A 25,012-nucleotide genomic window follows, 5' to 3' on the forward strand; every position below is an offset into this window, starting at 1 on the left:
AGGGGGGGGGGGGGGGTTCAGCTAAAAACACCTTTCGATACATGGTCGTTTTTGTCCGGCTAAAAACGCCTTACTATACATGGTCGGGGGGGGGGGGGGGGGGCAGGGGTTCAGCTAAAAAACCCTTACTATGTCGTTTTTTTCGGCTAAAAACGCCTTTCTCCATCCACATGGTCATTTTTGGGGGGCTAAAAAATGCCTTACAATAGATAGGTCGTTATTTTCCGGCTAAAAACACCTTACTATTCATGGTTGTTTTTGTCGGCTAAAAACGCCTTACTACATACACATGGTCATTTTTTTTCAGCTTAAAACACCTTCCAATACATGGTTGTTTTTCTCCTGCTAAAAACACTTTTCTATACATGGTCTTTTTCCAGCCAAAAACGCTTTACTGCACGGTCATTTTTTTCTGCTAAACACGCCTCACCATACATGGTCATTTTTTTCATGGTCTTTTTTTGGGGGGGGGGGGGGTGCTAAAAACGCCTTACTATACATGGTCTTTTTTTGGGCTAAAAACGCCTTACTACACATGGTCGTTTTTGGGGGGTTACAAACGCCTTACTATTCATGGTCGTTTTTGTCGGCTATTTTTTCGGCTAAAAACACCTTACTATACATGGTCGGGGGGTTTTCGGCTAAAAACGCCTTACTACATGGTCATTTTCTTCTGCTAAAAACGCCTTACTATAAGTGGTCATTTTTGTTTCGGCTTTCTCCGGCTAAAAACGGCGTACTATACATGGTCGTTTTTCTCGTTGAAGTGAATATTGTCTGTCTACAGGTTTTGCTGCACTCTGACCACGTAGATGCTATTTTTAGAGAATTTTCCAATTGTGTCTTAGAATTCAGCTAGTTACCTTCAATACTATCTTTGTTTTAAAATACGTGTTAGTCACATTTTTTTCCATTTAGTTTGACAGTCAATGCTCACTGCCACAAAAAGTGTTTGCGTCAATGAGATTCGCTTGCAAACCGTAGGCCATACCACCCCTTCGTGGCCAGCTCCTCCTGGCTCAAGGACAAACAGACAAAACAATCTGTTTTTCCCCCAATCAAGTCAAAAATTTCAGACATTTAAAAACATTTCAAAATCTAATCCAAGATTTACAGTAATAAAAGAAAGGCAGTGCACTTACACTCAGGGTTGAAATAAGTCATCTGCATACAAATAACACATTTCCCCACTCGATCAGTGCTTCAACGTCTTCCAAAAGAAAAGAGACCACAGGACTCTCACTGGCAATGTCACGTTTAAAACACATACACACACACACACACACACACACACACACACGCACACACAAAAATGAGGTCATTTGTCCGAATGAGGAGGGACACTGTCCAATCGTTGTATGCCCCCATCGGAATTATTTGACGACACAGCTTTCAGGATGATTTCATGTACAGAGACATAATGCGACAATCACAATGAGAAACCAACTGCACACATTCGATTCATTCTTTTCTGTGACGGTAAAGCCGCAGTTGAGGTCCGCGAGGGAAAACCAAAATGCATCGGTGTTGATTTACTTTTGAGCGAGAAAATCAACACCGTTCAGTATAGCAAACCAGTATCAGCTTTGGTTGGTGTTAACACAAGCCTAAAAAAGTAAAACCACTGCCTTGATATTAACATCTTGACATAACGCACAAATCACATATACAATGCCCCCCCCTCAAAAAAAATTATTCTAGTCAATAATGAACTTTGCATCGATTTTATTTTTCCAGCAGTTGTGCTAAGGTTAGCGAACCAAAAGCTGTGTCTGTAAAAACAGATTTTAAAATGTTTGCTTGTTTTAAATCTGGTTAAATTAATCGAGTTACTGAGTTGTGTGTCAACTTTGCCGCACTGTCAAATGATCACGTCAATATTTCATGACATGATGTCACATTCAGCAAAAGAGTACGTACGTCGAGTGATTCATTTCACCGCTGTTGGCTCAGTGCATGGAAAAGCAAAACTGCAGCACACCTCGTCAGGGGAAATCTGGAACGAAAACCTGAACAATTTGTACGCTTGAAAACCCTTGAAAACATTCGTGCAATTTTTACTCAGCTGCATCCTTCCATCGGGGCTTCAAGGATGTGCTTCAAACGTTACGTTATCATAAAGATCAATCAGTAGTTACATTGATTGGAAAAACTAAGGCAAAAAGTTACACAAGATCTTTTTTTCCCCCCCCAAAGGCGTTCAAGCACACGAGACAGCAAGCCCAGCGCAAGTGATCGCAGTCTAACTGTGTGCACGGGTGATGTTTTCTTTCTTCGCTACATTTTCTTCGACAGGTGCACTTTGAAGTGGGCGTCTGCGCCGCTGTGGGAGTGAACGTGGCCGACTTGAGTCACGGTCGATCGAAGCAAAGCTTTACCGTCAGACATAAAAGTCCGACATTTTCTCCAAAATGGGTGATGGGCGGGGGGGCGGGGTCAATAACGGTCGCCTTGCGTATACACCGAGTTCCAAAATCTGAATGCTCAGCGTTTGTGCCAGAACCAAACATGAAAATACATCAATCGTTTTGATTGTTATCAATACAACTCCTGATGTGATCAAAATTTCAATATAGATTTTTATTTTTTTTTACATTGATGCAAACTTTAAGCAGTTTACATTTTTTTGATGAATCATTACATCTAAAGTCTAGTCTACTTTCTGTCACCAAATGGTATCATTTTTTTTAAAAAACAACAACAAAAAAACGTCCTCAGTGTTGTAACGCCAAATTCCCCAAACACGGTCAACAAACTTGCCCCGTGCACTAAATGAAGACGCGCCGGTTCTTACATCGAGCACACGCGGCGCCTGTCTATGAAAATTCGGGCTCCAAATGTTTGGATTGACCAATGAGAGTGCTGAAATAACACCCGTTGTTCAACTGAAGGAAAATTTGCCCGCGTAGGTTCTGTCACCTATTATGTTTCATTCTGGCCACTTTTTTTATATCCATCTCACAGAACGTCGGAAAGAGTTCTTGTACCAAGAAAATCGCCTACTGTATATTAGGTCAACATTAGTAAAAAAAAAATAAAAAAATTTTAAACGAGTGCCACACAAAAGGGCACATCATCTCTGATTATCGTCAGCTGTCAAAAAAAAAAGCGTACGGTACAAACGGCAGCGCAATTATTGATTTTGGTCAAAGATCAAACGCCATCATTCCAAAACGAGGCGAGACCAAGGCCTTTCGCCGAATCCAGCTACTGTGTGACAAACGGAAGGAGGAGGTAGATATGGGAGGTCAGGAGTTGTTCCACAGAGGGAGGTTATTTTAAAAAAACAAAAACAAACAAAGTTTGAACAGATGAGGTAGGTATCTTGCTGAATCCAAACAAACCAAACGCATATGAAAGGAAGATTTTGGAGTCTGTGGCAGGAACCAACAGGTGAGGAAGGGGAAAAAAAGAAAAAGAAAAGTGAACAAACAGAAAGTCAAGAGGTAGATCACGATATCGGAACACAAACCAATTCCTTCCGTCTCTCCTATCTGTTGAGTGGATGACTCCTAAAAGAATACAATTGTTGGAGGTTAAATTCCCTGAGAACATTTCATCATCCTGAGAGAAGAGTAAAAAAAATAAAAAAATAAAAAAGGTACAAATTCAGATAAAATGAATGTACATTACACACCCAGAGAAAGAAGGAAAAAAAAGGTGGATGGCAGCCACACGTGAGCACAGGCTGTTCTTTGCTTGGTTTTGTCATTCATCGGTACTTTGCATTGATGTCATGAGAGGCGTACATTCAAAATAACAGTTGGACATTTAAAAAAATAAAATAAAAATCCTCAACGAGAAAGGTTAGGGAGCCCTTTGACAAATCATGACTTGAAAGGCTTTCGACATCAAATAAAGCCAAACTCTTTGGGGTACAAATACTTCGGAATATATTTCCTCATATAGTTCCTTTCATGATTATATCGGAGCACAGTGGTCCGTTTTTTTTTTCCTCTTTATATTGCGAGCCCAAAAACTGTCTCCGGTGCCGTTTGACATTATACAAATTCGCAAAAATGATCGACTGACTTTGGTCAACTTTCATCGCAACAAGATGACGTCTTTCCTGGGTTTGGTCACGTGACATTTGCGAGGAAAGCCCGGCCGGGCACTTTGACGTCAATTTCAGTCGACGGTTTTAGGGGGCGTCGCAACATCAAATGTCAGCCTCCTTAAGATGTCCAAAAATGCCTGGATTAGTCTTCAACGCCTTTTCTACAAATTATTTCATGATTCCGTGTTTGCAACATTTCATTGCAAAAAAATATTAATTTTTGACTTGTCTTCCGCTGAAATTCCAAATTGGGAAAACCCTGACCTAACGGGAGAACGGAGAAAATGAGGCACCTATTTGAGGTAAGGCGTTCGTTGTATTCAAGCCGATGGCGCATCCGGCGCCTCCGACGCACGCGCGGCCGCTACTTGCCGCTATTTTTCAAGGAAATACGCCAATTTGTCGGTGGTTGGCGTTAACGACATGCGACCGGGCGCTGGCGTGAGCGTCGTACAAAGTGGTTTGATGTGACAAAAACTGTAACTCAACTGTGGGGGGGGGGGGGGGGGTTGCTTATTTCACATTCAATATGGTCGGAGGAGTGCGCCAAGGTCACGAGCTAGAAAGCGGCGAGGCACAGGCGGACAAGAGTTTTGAAATAGGACATTCACTGAAGGTGGGCCTGATACTCCGAAGCGCCTTATCGTGCGAAAAATAACGGTAAAGCATTTTTCATCCGTCCCCATTTTTTCACAGAGCATTTTTTCAACAAATGGGGAAGTTACCCCCCAAAATGATCTGCAAATTGCTGAAAGTACAAACTGCGGTTCCCGAATATCGTATTTCTGAAAAGCGTCTTGTATCGGACCTTATTAGATTGCGCACGTCTACACAATGTTGTGGGGCGGGTGAGTAGAGTGAGAAACTCATTTTTTAATTGTCAATCCAAAATGTGGTTTTAGCATTTCTTTGGGGGGGTTGACAATTGCACCTGGAATCCAATCAGTGTCCCTTAAGAGACCTTTGAACAGTCATTCGTGTGCTGACGATAGTTTACAAGTTGCGACAATTTAAACATCCTCCCCTATAACCCTGATTAAAATATGTGCTTAAAAATTGAGTAATTGGGCATGATTACATTGTTAAAAAAAAAAAAAGATCATCTTAATAAAAATATAAAAATAACACTTGGGGTGTGTAAGGAGGAAAGAGCAAATCAAACCATGATCCATGCACGTTTTGCCTCCTGAGCTGCACTGATTGAACGCCAGATCAGCCCCCTTGCGGTCGACGTCCCGCGGCACCGACCGCCGCGGCCGCAAGGTAGGCCCGGACGTCCGCGTCCGCACCCGTCGGTTGGTTGCCGTAGCTGCATGGGTGGACAATAACATAAGACACGCGTAAAAAGTTGAAAATGAAGCGCCCCCATTTTGTCACAGGCGTGAGGTAGATGAAGCGAGGGGAGGAGTCGAGGACGAGAGTCTTTCTAGGATTTCCTCCACCTGCGGGTCCGGGGACCGCGCTGACTGTTGGGCTCTTCCGGGGATGAGGACGAGCCCCCCAAGGGAGAGGCGCCGCGGCGCTCCTCATCCTCTGGGGGGCCGAGGTAGGCCGACGACCCTGGGCTGGAGGCCGAGGTAGACGCGTGTTGGTCCTGAGAGCCCGCGGGGGGCGCCAGCGCCTTGTGGGGACACTGGGCCACCATGTGCGTGATGCTCTGGCAGTAGTGGCATTTCTTTGGCTGGGGGGGCAGGCTACACTCCTTCGCGTGATGGTCCAGACCTCCACAGTTGTAACAGCTGCAAAAGGCGGCGAACCAAGACAGATCATGAAAACCAGCGGGGGGGAAAGCCGCCCTCGATGACCGGCGTTTGACACCGACGTGCTGATGTGAAACGGGGAACTCGGTCGACCTGGTCGAGATTGTAAAACCCCTGCACGTGCAACAATTCGCCACTGGATGGCAGTCTGACAACATGATTTTCCAGTGAACTGGAACATCAAGTGAAAAAAAGATGTTGAGAAAATGTATGCCCGCAAATCAAATCATTCATCAACCAAAGCAACACTGCCAAACAAGTCGGGGCAATGGGACTGACTGGTGTCTCTGCAGGTGAGGGAAAAAAAACAAACAAACACCTGAGGAGGATTCTTCAGTACAAGGCAGGCCAAAGCTGCTTTTGGTACAATTTCATTGACATCGGAGTGTGTAGGGAAGACGAGGCAGTGCAACACAACACACTCAATGACTTTCATCTCCATTCTCTTCATTTTTTTTTTTGGTGTGTGTTTGTTCTTTTTGGGCCTGATAGAAACATGATGCAAACACTGGATGGGAAAAGTCTACACACCCCTGTATAAATGAGTTCTGCAATATTAATTACCGTATTTTCCGCACTAAAAGACGCACTGGATTACGAGGCGCACCTTCAATGAATGGCCTATTTTGTCATTTTTGTCATATATTGGACGCACTGGATTATAAAACGCAATCTGCAATGCATCATCCGCTATTCCGTTCGACTCAAGAGCCGTTCATGAACGTTTCCGAAAGACGTAAATTAACGATGACTTCAATGAAACTCCGAAAATTGAAGCTAATGCATGAAAACAGAAAATCAAGCCAGGAAATCCCTAAATAAATTCGATAGCCCCCCCTACAGAATTTATTTTGGCATTTCCTTGAGCGAACGATCAGATGTCAGTAAAATATAGGAGACTGGACTGTCTCAGAAGTGTTTGTTATTTATTTCTTTGTTGTGTACTGTATTCACAAACGAGGAAATCACGAAATAAGTTCTGTGGGGGGCGGGGGGGCTATAAAATTTATTTTGTGATTTCCTGGACTGATTTTCTGTTTTGATGCATTATTTTCAATTTCCGCAGTTTCATTGAAGGAATCATTAATTGACGTTTTTCGGAGGCGGTCATGAACGCCTCTCAAGTCGAACGGAAGAAGAGAAGGCACGGAAGTGGACAAAGACATACAGTACCTGTATTTGTTGAGACTGTGAAAACCATGAACAAAGTGTGCGTTAAAAAAACAACAACAGACTTCCGGTATGACAGCGAGAGGGTAGGCTGCAAACGCGTGGAGCTCCCGGCCGTACGAGCAAAAAACGGAGAAAAAGAACGACAAAAGAACGGAGGCTGCGACCCGAACATAGGATAAGATGGATATGAACAAAGCTCTGTCGGGAAAGGGAAGGGAGAAGAAGAAGAAGAGCGAGAAACAGACTGAAAACACGCACGACGAAGATGAAGGGGGATCGGCTTTAGCGGCTACTGCTAACATAGCATTAGCTCGCGACATCGACGATCAACCTGCCTGGGCCTCGGCATTGCAGGCTAATCTACAGAGCGGACTCGGAGAAATAAGAGCCAAGATGGACACGGGACAACACCATGTAGACGGCAAGTTGGACAGAATCGTCAAACAAATGGAGGAGATGAAACAAGGACTAGAAAAGTTGCGGGAGGAAACTAACAGAAAGCTTGAATCCGTGAACGCTGACATCCGGGTGCAAAGGAAGGACATAGAGATGCTGGAAGAAAGAGCAGGTGAAGTGGAGGACTGGAGTACAGAGGTACAGGAAATTCTCACTGTCTCACTCGAACAACAAAGGAAGCTCCAGCAGAAAGTGGCCGACTTGGAAGGAAGGTCGAGGAGGAACAACATCCGAATTTGGGGACTGAAAGAGGGGGTCGAGGGAGATTCCACAATCGACTTTGTTGATAAGCTGATCCATAAAGAGCTGGAAATCTCCGAAGATATTCAACTGGAGATACAAAGGGCGCACAGAGCGCTTGCTCCAAAGCCATTACTGAACAAACCACCACGAGCGATGATAGTAAACTTCCTGAGATTCAACATCAAAGAAAACGTACTCAAGACGGCCTGGCGAACGCCGCTTCAAGTGAAGGGGAACAGAGTGACCATTGACCACGACTACGCGACAGAAGTGGCGGCTAAACGTCGAGAATATGCTGGACTTAAAAAAATTCTAAAGGAGAAGGGAATTAGGTTCCAGTCCCCGATGGACACACTGAGGGTCCACTGGACTGAAGGAGTGAAAATATACAACAGCGCTCAGGAGGCGGCGGAGGCGATGCGGATGAGAGGGTGGCAGGTGCCGAGCCTTGGACAAGAGAACCCAACGACACAACAGAGACTGGAGGCAGCGCGCAAGTGGACAAAGACCAAGAGATGAATGTGAGAAAATTTGAACGAGACAAGGAGAATGAAGGACAAAAGCTGCGGAACAAAGAACTCGGACAGGAATGCAGTTGTTTTCAAAGAACGTTTGGAAGACACATAACTTTCTTTAATTTCCCTAGTTCAACGGTTGGTGAGTAAAGAACAAATTTTATGTGGGGAAGCCGTTTAAAGTTTTTGAAGGGGGGAGCAACTTTGAGTCGAGATAATTAGAAATCTGTCGACAGGCTCTGAATGTTCGGGTGTAAACGAAAGATTTATAGAGCAATGTAATTTGATTGATAGGCGGGATTTCATTTCCCGAAATAATCCACTGAAGAAGGTTAAAGAATGTTTGGAAATCTACAACGCTCTGGCCGGGAGCTCTTGTACTGAATTGTTGGACTTTTGTAGTGTGATTGGGAGATCAGCACTGGAGATGATCTCTGCCACTAAGGGGGCCCTCTCACTAGGAGAGGCTTTACCCCCCACCCACCAACAGGGGAAAGGGGATGCGAAAAGGGAATCCCTTAAAGCTTTGGAAGTTCATTTTCTGACTGTTGATGACAATTTTTTATGTTTTACGGTTATAGTGTTTAGTATGTGTGTTGTGATCGGTGACAAGGGGGTAAATACAGGATATTCCAGAAAGAATGATGGTTCACCATAGAGACATTAAGGTGGTGTCATTAAATGTGAATGGCATGAACAACCCAGTAAAGAGGGGGAAGGTGTTGACAAAATTAAGAAAGGAGGAGATGCAGGTCATTTTTTTTTACAAGAAACACACCTGACGCCACAAGAACATGAAAAATTGAAAAGGTATGGGTACACTAATACATACTATAGTTCATTTAAAGAATGCCATCGACGAGGGGTGGCTATATTAATGAAAAAGAGAAGGGCGGTATATAGTGGTCAAGGGGACGATGGAAGGCGAGAAGGTCACATTAATCAATGTATATGCTCCACCAGATAGTGAAAGGAATTTTTTTGAAGACCTTTTCAACGTCATAGCTGTGGAAATGGATGGGATCTTGATATGCGGAGGGGACTTCAATGTGGTGCTGAACCATGACTTGGATACAACAAGCACGAGGAAGTCTAGGATACATATAACCAAGTGCATCAACACACAAATAAAACAACTAGGGATAATTGATGTATGGAGGGATGCACACGCGTTACATAGAGACTACACACATTACTCTCATCCACATGCAACCTATGCTAGAATAGACTATTTTTTCATGAAGATGGAGGATAGACACAGGGTGGAAGAATGCAGAATCGGTGTCACAGATTTGTCAGACCACAGCGCAGTGTATATGACAGTGAAATTGACCAGTAGAAGGAAATCTACTATTTGGAGGTTGAATGTAGGTTTATTGAATGATAAGGAATTGGTACAAGAAATAAAGCGAGATATAGTCAAATATAGGGAAGAAAATGACAATGGAGAAGTTAACCCAAATATTGTGTGGGATGCTCTGAAAGCAGTAATAAGAGGAAAGCTTATAGCACATGCAGTACGGCTTAAAAGGATAAGACAAGAATCATATGAAAACTTAACAAGACAACTGAAAGAACTTGAAGACCAGCATAAAAGAACAAATAACGCAGAGGTACTTATGAAGGTCACAGACACTAGAAAGGAAATAGATCGAATATTATTAACGGAGGTGGAAAAAAGAGCACGGTTTGTGAAACAGGTTTACTATGAAGGTGGGTCCAGGGCAAGTAAATTACTGGCACGAAGGTGAAGGGTACAACAAGTGTTAAACACAATTCATAAGATTAGGTGCCCCAGAACGAATGAATTATTAAAAGAACCAAAGGAAATAGAGGAAGCATTTCAGCAGTATTATAAGACTTTATATACACAACCAGATGCAGCAGACGAAGAGAGTATCACAACATTTTTGGAGGGCCTGGAATTACCATCAATAGGGGAAGAAGATAATGAATCCCTGAACTCTGAAATTACTGCAGAAGAATTGGAGATTGCAATCGGCGGAACGAAGAACTGTAAAGCTGCGGGTAGTGATGGCTTCCCCTCAGAGTTTTACAAGATATTTAGACAGGAACTACGTCCCCTTTTGCTATCTTCACTACGATATACCATGGAGGAGGGCAAGATTCCACCGTCATGGAAAGAGGCAATAGTCTCTATAATCCCCAAAGAGGGCAAAAATAAAGAGTTATGTAGTAGCTACAGACCAATATCCATACTTAACGTCGATTATAAGATCTATACCTCAATCATATCCAAAAGATTCGAGACTTTCATGCCTGAAATTATAGATAGAGACCAGACGGGTTTTGTCAAAGGTAGACGGGCCCAGGATAATATAAGAAAGACTTTACACCTAGTGGAGGCGATTCGGAAGACAGGAATGAGTGCAGTGTTGGTGAGCATGGATGCAGAAAAGGCATTCGATAGTGTGCGGTGGGTCTATCTATATAAAGTCATGGAAAAATTCGGCTTCAATAGGGATTCGATTAGAGTTGTACAGACACTGTATAATGGGCCGACTGCAAGAGTGAAAGTGAATGGCAGCTTGACGGACCGAATAACACTTGAAAGGTCGACCAGACAAGGATGTTGCCTCTCACCAACACTATTCAATATCTTCATCGAACCCCTAGCCCAGGCAATCAGACAGAATCACAACATCAAAGGCGTGAGGCTGAGAGGCTCAGAACACAAATTGAGCCTGTTTGCCGATGATCTGACAGCATACGTAACACAACCGGAAGAGAGCTTCCCGAAACTGATGGAACGACTGGAAGAATATGAACGGTACTCAGGATATAGACTTAATGTAACAAAAACGCAGATCCTAGCACTTAACTGCACACCATCAAAGTTGATGAAGGGAAAATACAAAGTAAAATGGGACAGTGAGACGGTAAAATACCTAGGTGTGTATGTCACGAAAAGCATGGACAAACTTTTTGAAACGAACTACACAAAGATTAATCAAGCCATCAAGGCAGACCTTGGGAGATGGTCAACACATGTCCTAGACTTAAGCTCTAGAATAGAAATGGTCAAAATGAACATTCTGCCGAGATTGCTATACCTCTATCAGTCGCTACCTATACCCATACCACAGAAACAATTTATAGAATGGGATAAACTGACCTCAAGATTTATCTGGGGGGGGTAAGCGGCCGAGGATTAGACTGACGACACTACAGTTGCCCAAGGAGAAGGGAGGATTGGCGGTACCGAATTTTAAGGATTACTACCGTGCAGCACAACTCAGAGCAGTAGCATGTTGGTGTAACGGAGAGTATAGAGCAAAATGGAAAGAAATTGAAGTGAGGGCTGAGGGATACCTGACTCAAACACTGTTGGGGGACAGAAGATTATTTCGGGTAAAGGAGGGCTTGGTAGATCAAATAACAAAATTCACTTTAAATACGTGGTTCACTATAGTAAAAGAAAATAAATTAGAAAAGGAGGTGAAAATCCTAAGGTGGCTATCACATGATGAGGACTTTCAACCAGGGACAGATTATGGTTTCAAAAGATGGGAAAGAAAAGGTATCACAGCGATGAGTACGATGATAGAGAAGGGGGAGATGCCAACCTTCCAAAAAATGAAAGAAATGTTTGATCTAGAAAGGAGCGACCTCTTCAGGTATCTACAAGTTAGAGACTACTATACAAAAGAAATAAAAATGGGTACGACAACTGAAAGACATGATGTGATACAGATAATGATGGAAGCATATAACGGGGGCAAGAGTAACGTGATTTCGTCCCTCTACAAAGGGCTCCTGTTGAACAAGGGGAATTCGACTCTGTATGTAAAAGAGAAATGGGAAAAAGAACTCCAAACCGAGATAACGGAAGAAGAATGGTTAAATATGTGCAGGATACAACAATCAACAACCGCTTCGAGACGTTGGCGGGAGTTTGGTTGGAAAAATATCATGAGATTTTTTATAACCCCAGAGATGACCGGGAAATACAAACAAGGGCAGAGTGAGTGCTGGCGGTTATGTGGACAGGACAGATCTGTGGATCATGCACACATATTTTGGAAATGTCGAAGGCTGAAAGGTTATTGGGAAGGGGTTTGGAGAGAACTGAAGAAGATACTCGGATATGAAATACCAAAGACCGGCTTAGTGATGTATCTGGGCGATATAAATCGAGGAAATGTACTGACGAGTGACGAGTACCTGGTAAAAGTGTTGCTGGGTGCCAGCAAGAAAGCCATAACAAGAACATGGTTTAAAACTGACCCGCCAACAGAGAACCAATGGCTGGAAATAGTGGAAGAAATATTTGAGTTGGAAAGATTCACATACATATTAAGGGTCCAAGTAGGGAAGTTTAAAACGAGATGGGAAAAATGGGAGGAGTACAAAAACAAATGAAGGAGGGAATGACACCACAAGTCGGGAGAGGTCACTATAGATTATGGATATAAATCCATTAAAAGGGACACTTGTCACTGTTGTTCACAATATTCTGCTATTTTTATTTGTAGGTGTGTTGTTTATTTAAATTTTTATTTTTTTATCCTTTATTTTTTCTTTCTTTTTCCTTTTTTCCCCAAATATGTTTTTGTACGTCATTTGTTGTTTCCTATGTTAAAGGGCCGTCACAGCCATGTATGGACGCTGTTGTGGAAACTGAACACGGGCGGAAATGTACGACGTCCTCTGTATTCATATGTTCAGATTTGTATGGTCCTATGTGTGGTTGAAATAATAAAGATGCTAGTTACAAAAAAAAAACAACAACAACACCACAGCTCTCTTTTTTTTGGAGCTGCAACAAAAATTTACTTAAAGCAGCGACACAGTTCACTGAACCAACAGCAAGTTATGACATTGTAAGCATGTCTCCAGCTAGGAGCCATCTTGGGTCGACATATTACCGTAATGACCATACACAAGGCGCAGCGGATTTTAAGGCACACTGTGAGCGCTTAAGAAAATGCAAGACTTTTCGGTGCGCCTTTGAGTGCGGAAAATATGGTAAAATGGTGCCATGAGTGTGATCTTCACCTCTACAACGTTATTGATTTTTTTTTGACGGGAAAAAAACGAATTGATCGACGAGAGACGGCATGAAACGATTCCGTGCTGCTTAATTTGGGGAATTCCATGCCTCTAATTTCACCAAAGGGCATTTTTATGAGAGCAGACACATTCCGAAATATTGTCAGCGATGTGAGCAGTTTGAAGCCGCAACACCACATTTTCTACCATTGTCACTTCCTGATTTTGTCTGGATAGATTTTTTTTTTTTAAAAAGACAACGGCCAGCAAGGGGGGCCCAATGAGCATCACGGCTCATAAGTGACCAAGATGAGGTCACCCACTGTCCTCGGTCACTTGACCACTGACACTGGATCAGCTGTCCCCAAGTAGGCTGAATAATTCAGTCGTGTAGAATCAACATCTACCCGACAGAGTTGCCGGATATTCTCGAAGCGAGTTCTTCCGCAGAACAGTGCGATGAATATGAACCCTTTCAGGGACAGCGGTTACCACAGTTGGATAGCTTCTCAGGTACACTTGCGTGGATTACTAACCGGTCTCCTTTTGGTTTGCGCTTCTGGAGCGGCACCTTCCCTTTGGGCCTCCTCTCGCTGCCAGCGCAGGGTCCGCCACCCGGTCCGGTCACCCGCAGGGACTCCAGGCCCTTGCAGGACTTTTTGTAGGTGAACTCCACTGGCACGCCCTCCTTTAAGCTTCGGAAGCCCTCCATCACCAGCTTGCTCTGAGGGACAAAAAAAAAAAAAAAAAAGCGTGAGATGACGCCTTCAACAGGTTTTCGGGGGAAACAAAGAATTTTTGTTGTTTTTTTTTTTTTTAAATAGGCAGGGCAAAGAAATGCAGCGGAGAGGGCAGAGGAGCGCCTCGGCTCAATGAATGTCGGACAACGCGGCTTTCGAGTACAATTTCGCGCGGCGAGGCCAACGTGTTCATTTGAAATTGCCCATTTCATACGCAAGGCAACTCAATGTGCTTCACAAAAGCATTTGCACACGGGAATCAGCTTCAGATAGTCCAAGGCAAAGCCCCGAGAACAAAAGCGGCTTATTCAACCAAGCGCCAAAACGTGCCTTTATTTTGACCATTGAAAGATTTTCAGGGGCCGAAATCTTACGAAACTTAATGACGAGGCTCCTCGATGACATAAACTTTGGATCAACTGCCACGGCCTTATCTCACACGAGCCCGCGGCATTATGTTTATCTGCTTTTTGCAGCGACACGGCTTCCTAGTCCGTCCCCGCTGGGAGGAAGAAGAGGAGGCACGGCGGCCATTTAATAAATGCTCTCCCGTGAATGATACGCACCAGCCGTTCTATCTGCATGACTGCCCGTCGATTGATTTAGTCACCGTCGAAACTGCCGAACAATGATTCGGGTCCTCCCGATGTCACACAAACAGGCGGCTGATATAAAAGAGGGCCCCGGCATCTGTGACCGTGGCCAGCCACGGCGGAGCGCTGCCGGTAAACGCGCGGGGACAAAACACACGATGCCTCTTTGCAGGCGCCTGCCGTGTGTGCGCGTGTACGGGAGACACACTAAAGGGAGATGGTGATGTCCAATGTAAAAAAAAAAAAAGAAAAATATGCTCAGCGGTGTTCCTCCACTATGGCAGTTACCATGACGACGGTACACTACACATCAGCAAAGGGTCCTCGATGGATGCTTTGTATAGGGGGGAGAGAAAAATTATTTATATTCAAAGCTCTTTTGGCCTCTCTGCTCGATATATAAAAATTCTTTCGAAGCAACCTCTTTTTTTTTCATGGCCGCCTCCGGGTCAAAGTTCAGTGGTTTGCCACCGCCCTCCCCTGACAGCCATAAAACAGCAGCGCACCCCCCCCCCCCCACTCCCATCCCAACCGCGAGCGATTTCCACAACGCAGCAGCACTGAGGAAGCCACACAAGTACTTTTGTTCAGTGGCGACGCACAGCCGCCGCAGCGCCGCGACACAGGATGTGGAGAGGATCTCTTCTTCCTGTCTGTGCTGACTGCAATGGCACCCGAGGCCCGTGACTGATACGGATGGCCACAATCGATAGACATTCACGCAGATCCTTGCCTATGCCTGACATTTTAAATGAAGATGAATGGGGGGACGGTGATCTTAGCTTAGCGGCTAGCTAGCCGGGCACCACCAAACGTGGATGAATGGAAAACTTAACCAAAAGCGGGAAAAAAAACACATCGGGGGGACCGGAGAGACGTGATCTTAGCTTAGCGCTAGCTAGCCGGGCGCCACCAAACGTGGATGAATGGAAAACTTAACCAAAAGCGGGAAAAGAAACACATCGGGGGGACCAGAGAGACGTGATCTTAGCTTAGCGCTAGCTAGCCGGGCGCCACCAAGCGTGGATGAATGGAAAACTTAACCAAAAGCGGGAAAAAACCCCCCACATCGGGCTCTGTTTCTATTTTGCAATAAAGGTTGATCAAGTTCCAAAATTGATTTTATCCCCAAAAAATGACTTCCCCGGTGGAGGTCTGAGCGCACAAGACTGTGTTACGTCTTCCTGATTGGTCACATGTTGGACAGTGGGGAGGGGGAGATTGAAAAAAAAACAAGAAATCAACACCTAGCAACTCAAGTGCCGTCCTCTGAAACGACCTGGCGGGTGTCGTGGAAGTTGACACGCAGAGGTCAATGAAAGGGTGTGGGGGTGGGAGGGGGGGGGGGGGGGGGGGACAGAGGAGTGGCCTCATGGAATGCCTTCCGGAGCATTTTGATCAGCTCCAGCGGAGGAGCAACGCCTGATCAGTGCTAGTGAGGGTGGACTGCGTGGAGGGGAGGGCGGGGGGGTTGAGCCTGGGGAGAACAACCCCGCCCCCATTTGATCAGAAGGTCAAAAGCCAGAAGCCTGTAAAAGCCCAACCCCTGTCCACCCCCACTACCCTAGACCACACCAGCAGCTTCTTGGAAATGAAATGAAAGAAAGACAGCCGATAGCGCGCGGTGCATTCTGCCGTTCTCAAATAAATGCAAAGCTGTGCGTTTTGACCTCCATCCGTGTGCGCGCGTGTGGGAAGAAGCGAGCGGCGATCGATAACGGGCTCCGGCACGCCGGGCTAGAAATAACCGTCCGTCCTTTTCACCAGCCGGGCCCTCGTCATCACCGGAGCTGCCAATCAATACAGGAAGCGGTAAGGTGAGGGGGTTGCGGGTGGGGGTGGGGAGGGGGGGGGGCTGATGTGGAAGCGGAGATGACCACCATTACCCCCGCCACCGTCACTCTCCTTCTACGGCAACCGCCGACGCGTGCATTCAGCGGACGGGGACGGTTTGCGGCTTTTCGCACACCCACCCACAAAGCAGCCCTGAAGAAGCCGCGGCAACATTGTCATTAGTGTGGGTGACCCCTGAAGCTGGCCCAACCCCCCCCCCCCCACCCCTCCCTCCAATCCGACCCTTCAATAGCCTCAAATCAACAACATTCGAACGGCTGCAGCGTCAGCAGTCGGGTTGTAACTCGGGCACGGCAATTCGTTATTTGACTCCCGGATGAATCCGTCAGTGATTCGGTTGATTCGGCGACGGATCTAATTCTGAAAAGTTTGAATTTCCATCCCTTTTGGATTCAAAATTAGGACACGATTGGAAATGGACCGCGCAGCGCCTGGCGTGGAACTTGTCAGAAAATGGGCAAAAATGCTGATCCGAGTAAAAGCCTATGCTGGAATCGTATTTTGGAGAAAGGCAAGAATGAGCGGTCTGCTTTCATGGAGGGCTACGCAAATCAGAGACGATTATTTTTTGTTGAGACGTTAGCGAACGACTCAAAACCGGAGATGGATTGATTATCGGCCGGGCTGATTATCTACAGCGATTATTTTATGCATAACGGCATCGGCCCTTTTTTTGGGGGAAACCTTTACGTATGCATGACATCCATTAAAAATAAAAAAAGTGACAAAATTCCCATGAAGATCACCTGACTACGCCTTTCTCCTTGCCCCCCCCCCCGACACAATATAATATCAAATGAAAGAAGATGGTAATGGTCATAAGCAAGTAATGTATCTTTTTTTAAACAGCAAAGAGGCGTAGAAATGAAATGAAAACATTCGTTTAATAGACCGTTTTATTACCATGTACGACATTCAACGTCTCCATCTAAAACGCAACCGACTGTGTCGTAGCCAAGTCAAAAGCAATCATTCCAGCTCCGAGACTATTCTTTCCTTCAAAAATTCCAACATTGAAATTCAAGCATTTCCAAGAATTTCAAGCACCCGTGGGAACCCTGTGGGGCCAAGTGGGAGACACTTTCCCCTCCCTCTGCAGGCAGGAGGAGGAGGAGGAGGAGGAAACTACACTTGCAGCATGTGGCCAGGAGAGGAAAAGTGTTTTGTCTCCTCTTTTCTTTTTTCCTCCACAGGCCAGTGGACAACGCGTGATCACATCACACGTTTGCCTGATGCAAACCATCTGAGCTTGTAGTAAATGCTATTATGATCTTGAGACCGCCACGGTGTGTGTGTGTGTGTGTGTGTGTGTGTGTGTGTGTGTGTGTGTGTGTGTGTGTGTGTGTGTGTGTGTGTGAGAGAGAGACCACCTACTTGGTGCACGAAAACATCCAAGGGTGGGTCGACGGGGGTCCCCTCGCTGCTGGTCATGGAGATAAATCCAAAGCCCATGCGGACATTGAACCATTTGCAGAAGCCCGATCCCGAGCGGACGTGGGGTCGAGTCCGCTCCTCCTGCTCAGTGGACCTGGCGGGTCCCCCTGGAATTAAAAATAAAATAAAAATAAAAAGCAGAGTGAAAGTGAGTCATTTTAATTAACTGGAGGTGAGGAGGTCGAGAGAGGTTCATGGCCGGTCGTAATTCCCGAAGGTAGGGCGTTTATCTTCAATAAAACAGTGCGTAAAGTACTAGTTTGAGCAAACGGCCCCAGTTAAAAGTTACTCGCTTGTTTTGCACACGTTGTTCGTATTCCTTCCGGGGAGTTCTGGGAGGTGCTGGTCCGAAAGGCAGGTGTTCTATACACATGGTGGACGTGCTTTACTGGACCGCGAACGCACACTTCAGCGCGCTCGTTCAAACGCGAACGCGCACGTAGAGAGAGAGAGAGAAAAAAAGGACACGCGAGTGGGCACTTTTGTGCATCTCCAAACTCAATTCGTTCACGTTAATCGGTTTGAAAAAAATGTGGAGGAAATAAGTGTCGTGGGGGAACCTTCGGCCATGTTTCCCCGCGGACCCTCTGCGGCCAAGTTGCGGTCGAGAAGCTTGTGGAGCCAGCGAGAGCAGCTGCGGCGGTCACCATGAAGCCAACGTCGTCATGCCCGCGTCGGGGGCTCGCATGGCGCGGCCTGCGTGGTTCGGCCGGTTGTCGGTGTCATGTCGCCCCTTCTGGCTTCCCTTCGAGCCCCCCGCTTTCCTCCTTAGCAAACTGCACCACCTCCGCCTCACCCAGTCGTTGGCTCTCTCTCTCTCCGCAGCCCCCGCCCCTCCGCCGAGCTCGCGCGCTCTGATTGGCTGCCGACCTGGCTGTGGCCGTTGTCGTCGTAGTAACACGTGACCTTGCCGATTGCTATGTTTGTTTTTTGTTTTTGTTTCCTCCTTCACTTTGCAACGGTCTCATTTTGCCACTCACTGGAGGAATCAAACTCGCAACCTTCTTTTAAAGGACACCCGTGAGTTGATTTTCTTGAGAGGCATTTGTTTTTTTTTGGCGTTGGGGCACGTGACTGAATTTTAAATGATCCATGTGCTGGATTTAGCGCAACAAATGTGTTGGCAAAAAGAAAAATTCATCTTTAGTTTTTTTTTTTGGGGGGGGGGTGACTATCTTTAAGAGCTGAATAAAAACATCTTTCGAGGTGCAGTGATGAAATGATTATTTGACAAATAATTGATAATCAAACATTTGTTTTGATAATTGTTGAAAAACGTTTTTTTTCTCATTAAAACTGCCTCAATGCTCTGACTTCAGCTTCTCAGCAGTAAATATTCGGAGTTCTGCATTTTCTGCATTGTCAATTTGAAATCATGTCTACTTTGAATCTTGATATAGAAATGAAAATACCTTTATCTGGTTCACAAAATAATCAACAGATTAATCAATCATTACAATTATATTTAGTTGCAGCATGACCCGTTTTTATGCAAAAACAGCATACATAGAATTAGAGCTCTCACAATGAATCGATTAATCAACCTCGAATCAATTATCAAATGAATCAACTATTTTGATCTTAAAAGGTGTCCACATGGTCGTATTTTTGCATCCTAATGGTAATCACTTTTAAATTCCTGCAGTTCTTCGTGAAAGCAGACCGATGAGCTCCTGTGTCGAATCAAAATAAGACAAACATCTGCTTTTACTTTGGAAAACACTGAGCGAAGCAACTGAATCAGTTTCCCAAAAGTTAAACAGTACCAACACATCAATTCCTCTCGTCTGAGGGTTTTTTTTTTCCCTCATCAATGAACACCACCAAGTGACAAGAATTTGCTGATAAACAGAAATTGGGGGGGCTGGGAGGGGCGGGGTGCCTCTGTGACACACTTTCGTGTTAAATAACATTTTATCCGATTAACTGATGGAATAACCGACTCCAAAAAAAATCATATTTGCTCTCGACAGCTCAGTAGTGAATGTGAGACCACAGCATTCTCTCAAGATTCCAAAGGGGTGATTGGGACAATAGCAGTCACCACTACAAAACAAAAAAAAACAACAACAATTCTAATGATGACTCAAAAAGGTTGAACAACATCACTGCGCGTAAATATATAATCTGTTGAAGCAAACTGAAAATCTGTCCGAATGAAGAGCCGCAAATAAGGAGATGGTGATTAATTGAAACACGCTTTTCTTGAGCTCAAGCTGGAACGATTCCACATGCCTCCAAATGTGGCTTGCGTTAAGTGCCTAGTTGGAGGGAGCCAAGCGTTTGGGAGAGACATCCATCAGCCTTTTTTTCTTTTTTTTTTTTTCGTACTGGTGTCTTCCCACACATACATTTATTACCCCAAAAGGGAGAATAAGGAATAAATAAATCAATGAGTGCGCGGGCTCATCCATTCAGCGGCCAGTTTCAAATGATTTCAAATGCAAAAACAGAACCTGAACTGACACAGGTTACTCACAAAAGTACTTCAATGTGGTAGATGGAACTTGCAAACACCCGCGCGTGCGCACACTCACTCAAGAACTGAGAGGATTAAGGATGTCATACTGTTATTGGGGCTAATATATCCACGAAAAGGAAACGAGGAAAACCCAAAGCGTCCTATTGCTTATTTTCCTTTCAATTCCTTCCCTAAATATCTGCTCCGTTCCCCCCGACATGCTCTGCGTGTTGTTTTTGCACTCGCTCAGCACGCTCCTTGTATCTTTTTAGTGGGCACTGCAGCGGAGAGCTGAACTCACAACTCTGGAATGTGACGGGAAAACCCAGAAAAACCAAACGGACTGCAAAAAAAAAAAAAAAAAAAACACGGTGACGTTCCTTCGACGTCGCCTTTCATTCTTAAATTGATCCTGGGCCCGCAAAACTGTCACTTAACATTCACTGTTTATTGTATGGGGTGAATGAAATTAAGAATTTTGTGGGGCGACAAGAAGTATTGGCTGCCGATTAAGTTCGAGCATGTGCGATTCGACGTAATCTGCTAGTCAGTTGTATATTCCTAAAATATTGATTAAACCTTTAAATCGACTGTGATTGTATTTTGGTAAGGTTTTTTTTTTTTTTTTGCGACTTGCAAATCCCCCCAAAAATCAAGCCAAGGTGCTCTCAAGCTAAAGTTGCCCATCCCGCTCAGGAGAAAGTCAATACGGAAATTGGATGGGGGTCCACAAGGAAAGGAGGCGTCCGCTTGCGAGACGGTGCCGGTCTTCTCGCCCGTCGAGAATCGAGTGCAAGTGTTCCCCAAGATGTGCGAGGAGAAACCAGGAGGTGGGACACGCTACAAGGAACGGGAGAGTCAAAACAACAACAAGCCCATCCCCACTCACCATAGACCTTGAAAGCCCACCCTCCGGAATTCGCAAGTTCAACCCCCATCGGCCAACTACCCGCCCCCACACACACACACAAACACGCACACACATGGAGTCAGGCCCCGGCCCGGGCCAGAGCCCGCCTAGGCCCAACCCCGGGCCGGGCCCCCGCGCACGCACACGCAGACGTGTTTTGGAGGATGCCAGACGATTACTGTGTGGGTCACAGGGCTGGATGCCAGTGTCACATGGGATCGCGTCCTCATCATCACGTCGACGGCAAGTCGTCGTCGAGGGTCGCCCTGGGTGGGCCCAGTCAAAAAAAAAAAAAAAAAAAAGCATAGCAGAGGGGGAGGGGGCACTCAAACAAAACGCGGAGGCGATGTTTAATTGGGGAAACCAATGTTTGATGTGATATCGCTGATGGAAGAGGGCGACTTTTGGAAACCGCTTCTCACTGCATAAAACTCTTGTTTATAATCTAGTTTGAACCAAACGGTGCTTGGAAAAAAAGCTATTTTTCAACGTGAAGCTTTGTGAGACGTTGAGGCCATTTTTAATAACGCTCTATAATGTTTCGCAAATGAAACGGCATTTAACTCATTCAGTACCAGCCAATTCTGGACCAAGTCTAAAAAGACGTTTAAAAACGTCATTGGGAGTGAATGAGTTAAATTGATTCGCCCGATTTTGACGCTTGAAGGGACAAACTTGATTCCGGACTTCAATTTCATGAGGATTTCTTGAGGCCACGCAAGTCAATCAATGATTTGTACATCGTGACATCAGACTGAATTTGAATTTAGTCTCTGCCTATTTAAAATTATTCGATACATACACTTTACTTTCATCAAAAGGATACATGCCATTCATTCTTTTGTTCCTTCGCAAATATTGTTCACGAAGCTCATGAAAAATGTGTATTACACTGTTACAAAAAAGTGCATTTTGGGGGCTAAAACAGTCATTTAAGATGGCTCAACTTTAAAATAGAAATTATTAACATTTATAGCAAAACAAAGCAAAATTTGCTGAGTTGTTTGTTCTTCTATTTTTAAGTTGGGGACAATACAAGTTCTCTTTTTTTTTGTTGTTGTTGAAAATGCGGGAAGGCCAATTTTGACATAAGTCAAACTTTAAACATTTTATTGAATTGCCCAACTTGAATTTCTATCAAAGTTTGTTCCCTTGAAATGTTGAGTTTGCTGAACATCACTGAGAAATTCAATTTAATTCAGTTAAATGAATGATAACGGATGTGCTTTCGTTTTGTTTTTACATATAGTTAAATTCAATTATTATTATTATTATTATTTTACAAAATGTCATATCGCACGAGCAAGAGTCGCCACTTAAAATGGTTCTCATCACATATACCGGTAGTTTGATGTCTTAATTGCTCATGTAGTGTTTTTTTTTTGGGGGGGGGGGTTACTAGTAACATGATCCAGATATACACATTTTTTTACTGAGACAAGGCACCTCTAACAATCATACATTCGTTGTTCCTTATTCCTATCAATTAAAAACCAGAGCCAATAATACGGTGACGTCACCTAATCCAAAATGCTTGTTAGATGTCCGCTTTTAGCGAGTGAGTATTGGGGGCACATGGGGAGATTCCTGAGCTGCTTGACGACGATTCCAACTTTGACCTCCCTCACCCCAGTTAACCCGACCCAACCCCCACATGCATGCAGGCAAGCCTGGGTAGGCTCCCAGAGGAAATGTGTCTTTTCGACCCTCACTTGCTGTCAATGCAGTTCAAAGGGGTTCATTGAGTTCGCCTCCCGCTTTTCATTTTTTAAGTGAGCAGGGGTGATGGGGGGGGGGGGGGGGGGGGGGGTTGTTTTTGTCACTTATTTCATGCATTCCAGCCACCAATCCTTCAACTTTCTTACATCCACCACAAGAGATGTGTAAACAGTTCAGGGGGGCAAAGCAGGTAAACTCGCTCTCACGAGTCTTTCTAATCTGAGCTGACCATTTTCCCCAGGGAGAAATAGGAGCACTTTCTTGATTATATAAATATTTATTTTTTTATTTTTAACCATAAAGCTCTGATCACTGTCTCAGTTTTGATGAGCATCAACACCTGGGGTGACTTTTTTTTTTTATTCGTACAAAACTTTTCACTGCCGTTTCACACGCCACCTTGTCAGATTTCGTTGATTACAAATTGGAAGGAACGAAAAATTTGCATACGTCGACGAAACCACGCATGCGCCGTGCTTGGATACGTATTTGACCATGCGTGTATCTTCAAAACTTTATTGTACATTCACAATTTTTCAAACAAATACTTTAAACGGACCGTTTAAAATCACGCCTGATATTTAGTGCTTTTTGAATTTTGCGAAGGTGAAATGAGAAACCGCCCCCCCCCCCGCGCTGACCGACTTTGATTTAAGTAGCCGAACTCCACCAAGAAGAGAGAAAGAAAAGCTTTCCTCGTATACTAAATCGTAATAACAAACAGGATTAAGAGGGATTATTAGGCGAACGCAAAATATTTGACGTCATAGGACGAAGAGGCGTTTTAGGGAAAATCTGCGCAAAAAAATGCGCACAATGGTTCACAAAATAACCACTTCCGGCTGACTAAATGCATTTTTGTTTGTATTATTCAACTTTAAAGGTGAGTCCGTCATCTTGAGACTTGCTTTTATTCCTCATGTTTTTTATTTTAATTTCTGGAAGGAAAGGGAGCCCCACAAATCTTGTAAATGATCGATTATGGTCTCTCTGGTGTTGGATTGCTTCCCCCAAGCCATCTTTTAATACACACACGTAAAGTTTAGCACGATCACGACGAGTCTGCGGTGTTTTACCGAAACAGCATATTTGTTCCATCGGAGTATAATTGTAAATGATAAAAGTGACTTACCTGCAGGAGATGGCGCCGACATCTTCCCTGTAGCTTGTTGCCAAGCGAATAAAAGTGCACGAATTCGCTTGGACGTCCCAGCCGCGTTTTGCATTGTGCTGGCCGTCTGCAATTAAACACATTTTCCATGCATGAATATTTAATCGTCACATTGGAACGTAAGATGAGCAGCGGTTTACCACGACAGTACCATTTGTTAAGATTTGTTTTCTTTTAAAGGGCGGTTTGCCTTGAATAAAAAAACGTCCTGTTTTTTTTTTAATTGTACATCTACAAATATGACAAATGTTTTAACAGTGACGCAGTCCGTAAAGGGGACTTGCTTGCAGATAACGAGGTGCAAAATAACTCCATGTTGCCCTGAAAGCCCTTCGCCCTCTTTCCTCACAAATGAAAGTAAATATCCCGTTTGTTTTTTGTTGCCCCCCCCCCTCATATATAACTCACCATGTGTAGTTCGGTTGTTTTGCATGTATTTGAATTTCCCATTCATACTCTTTTTACACATTTTGTGCATTGAGGCGGAATTAAACGAAATAGCGCCCCCATTGGTCGCATACGGCCTCGTCACTTTAAAGTTGCAGTTGGGGCAAAATACAATAAAACAAAAAGAAAACAAATGTCGAATTTCCGGAAGCGAATTGCTGCCACACCAGGAGAAAAAAAAAACCTATCAAGTTATTGCTATACATGAACGTTATCACGTTTTGACATGCTAATTTTGTTAAGACGTATGGATGGATGGTCGGGGTTATGTTAAAACGTGACTAGTTCAATGCAAAACCGTGGTAAATATCAAATAAAATACTGTAACCACACAGTCCTCCTGCTTCCGGGTGCTGCAACTCCCATGCATGAATTCGATTCTGTGCTCTATAGCGCCATCTCGAGGCCAGGTCTTGAAAAGTGGCCATATGCTGATCAGAGAAATAGTTCAAATGTTTTGTTTTGT

At 44.5% G+C, this 25,012-nt stretch overlaps 1 protein-coding gene across 1 annotated transcript; it reads right to left on the reverse strand.

Annotated features, from left to right (window-relative positions):
* Window positions 1-1,085: 1,085 nt before the first annotated feature.
* LOC147187763 (protein lin-28 homolog A-like) lies at window positions 1,086-18,614 on the reverse strand. Its single transcript, XM_086101093.1, has 4 exons — window positions 18,399-18,614; window positions 17,779-17,945; window positions 13,754-13,941; window positions 1,086-5,796 (listed from the first exon to the last, which is right to left on the reverse strand). Exons 1-4 carry the CDS (start codon window positions 18,406-18,408, stop codon window positions 5,484-5,486), a joined length of 678 nt encoding a protein of 225 aa, XP_085957219.1. The 5' UTR covers window positions 18,409-18,614; the 3' UTR covers window positions 1,086-5,483.
* Window positions 18,615-25,012: the final 6,398 nt, after the last annotated feature.

The sequence above is a fragment of the Hippocampus guttulatus genome, chromosome 20, assembly GCF_054856545.1.
Source record: "Hippocampus guttulatus isolate MCC_2025c chromosome 20, RoL_Hgut_1.0, whole genome shotgun sequence".
In the NCBI taxonomy this organism is placed as follows: domain Eukaryota; kingdom Metazoa; phylum Chordata; class Actinopteri; order Syngnathiformes; family Syngnathidae; genus Hippocampus; species Hippocampus guttulatus.

Excerpts from the sequence above, each read along its gene's own strand:
- LOC147187763 (XM_086101093.1), bottom strand. Across the intron at positions 13,942-17,778 it reads TGGATGTTTTCGTGCACCAA|AGCAAGCTGGTGATGGAGGG; the intron begins GTAGGTGGTCTC and ends TTTGTCCCTCAG. Across the intron at positions 5,797-13,753 it reads CGCAAACCAAAAGGAGACCG|CTGTTACAACTGTGGAGGTC; the intron begins GTTAGTAATCCA and ends CGCCTTTTGCAG.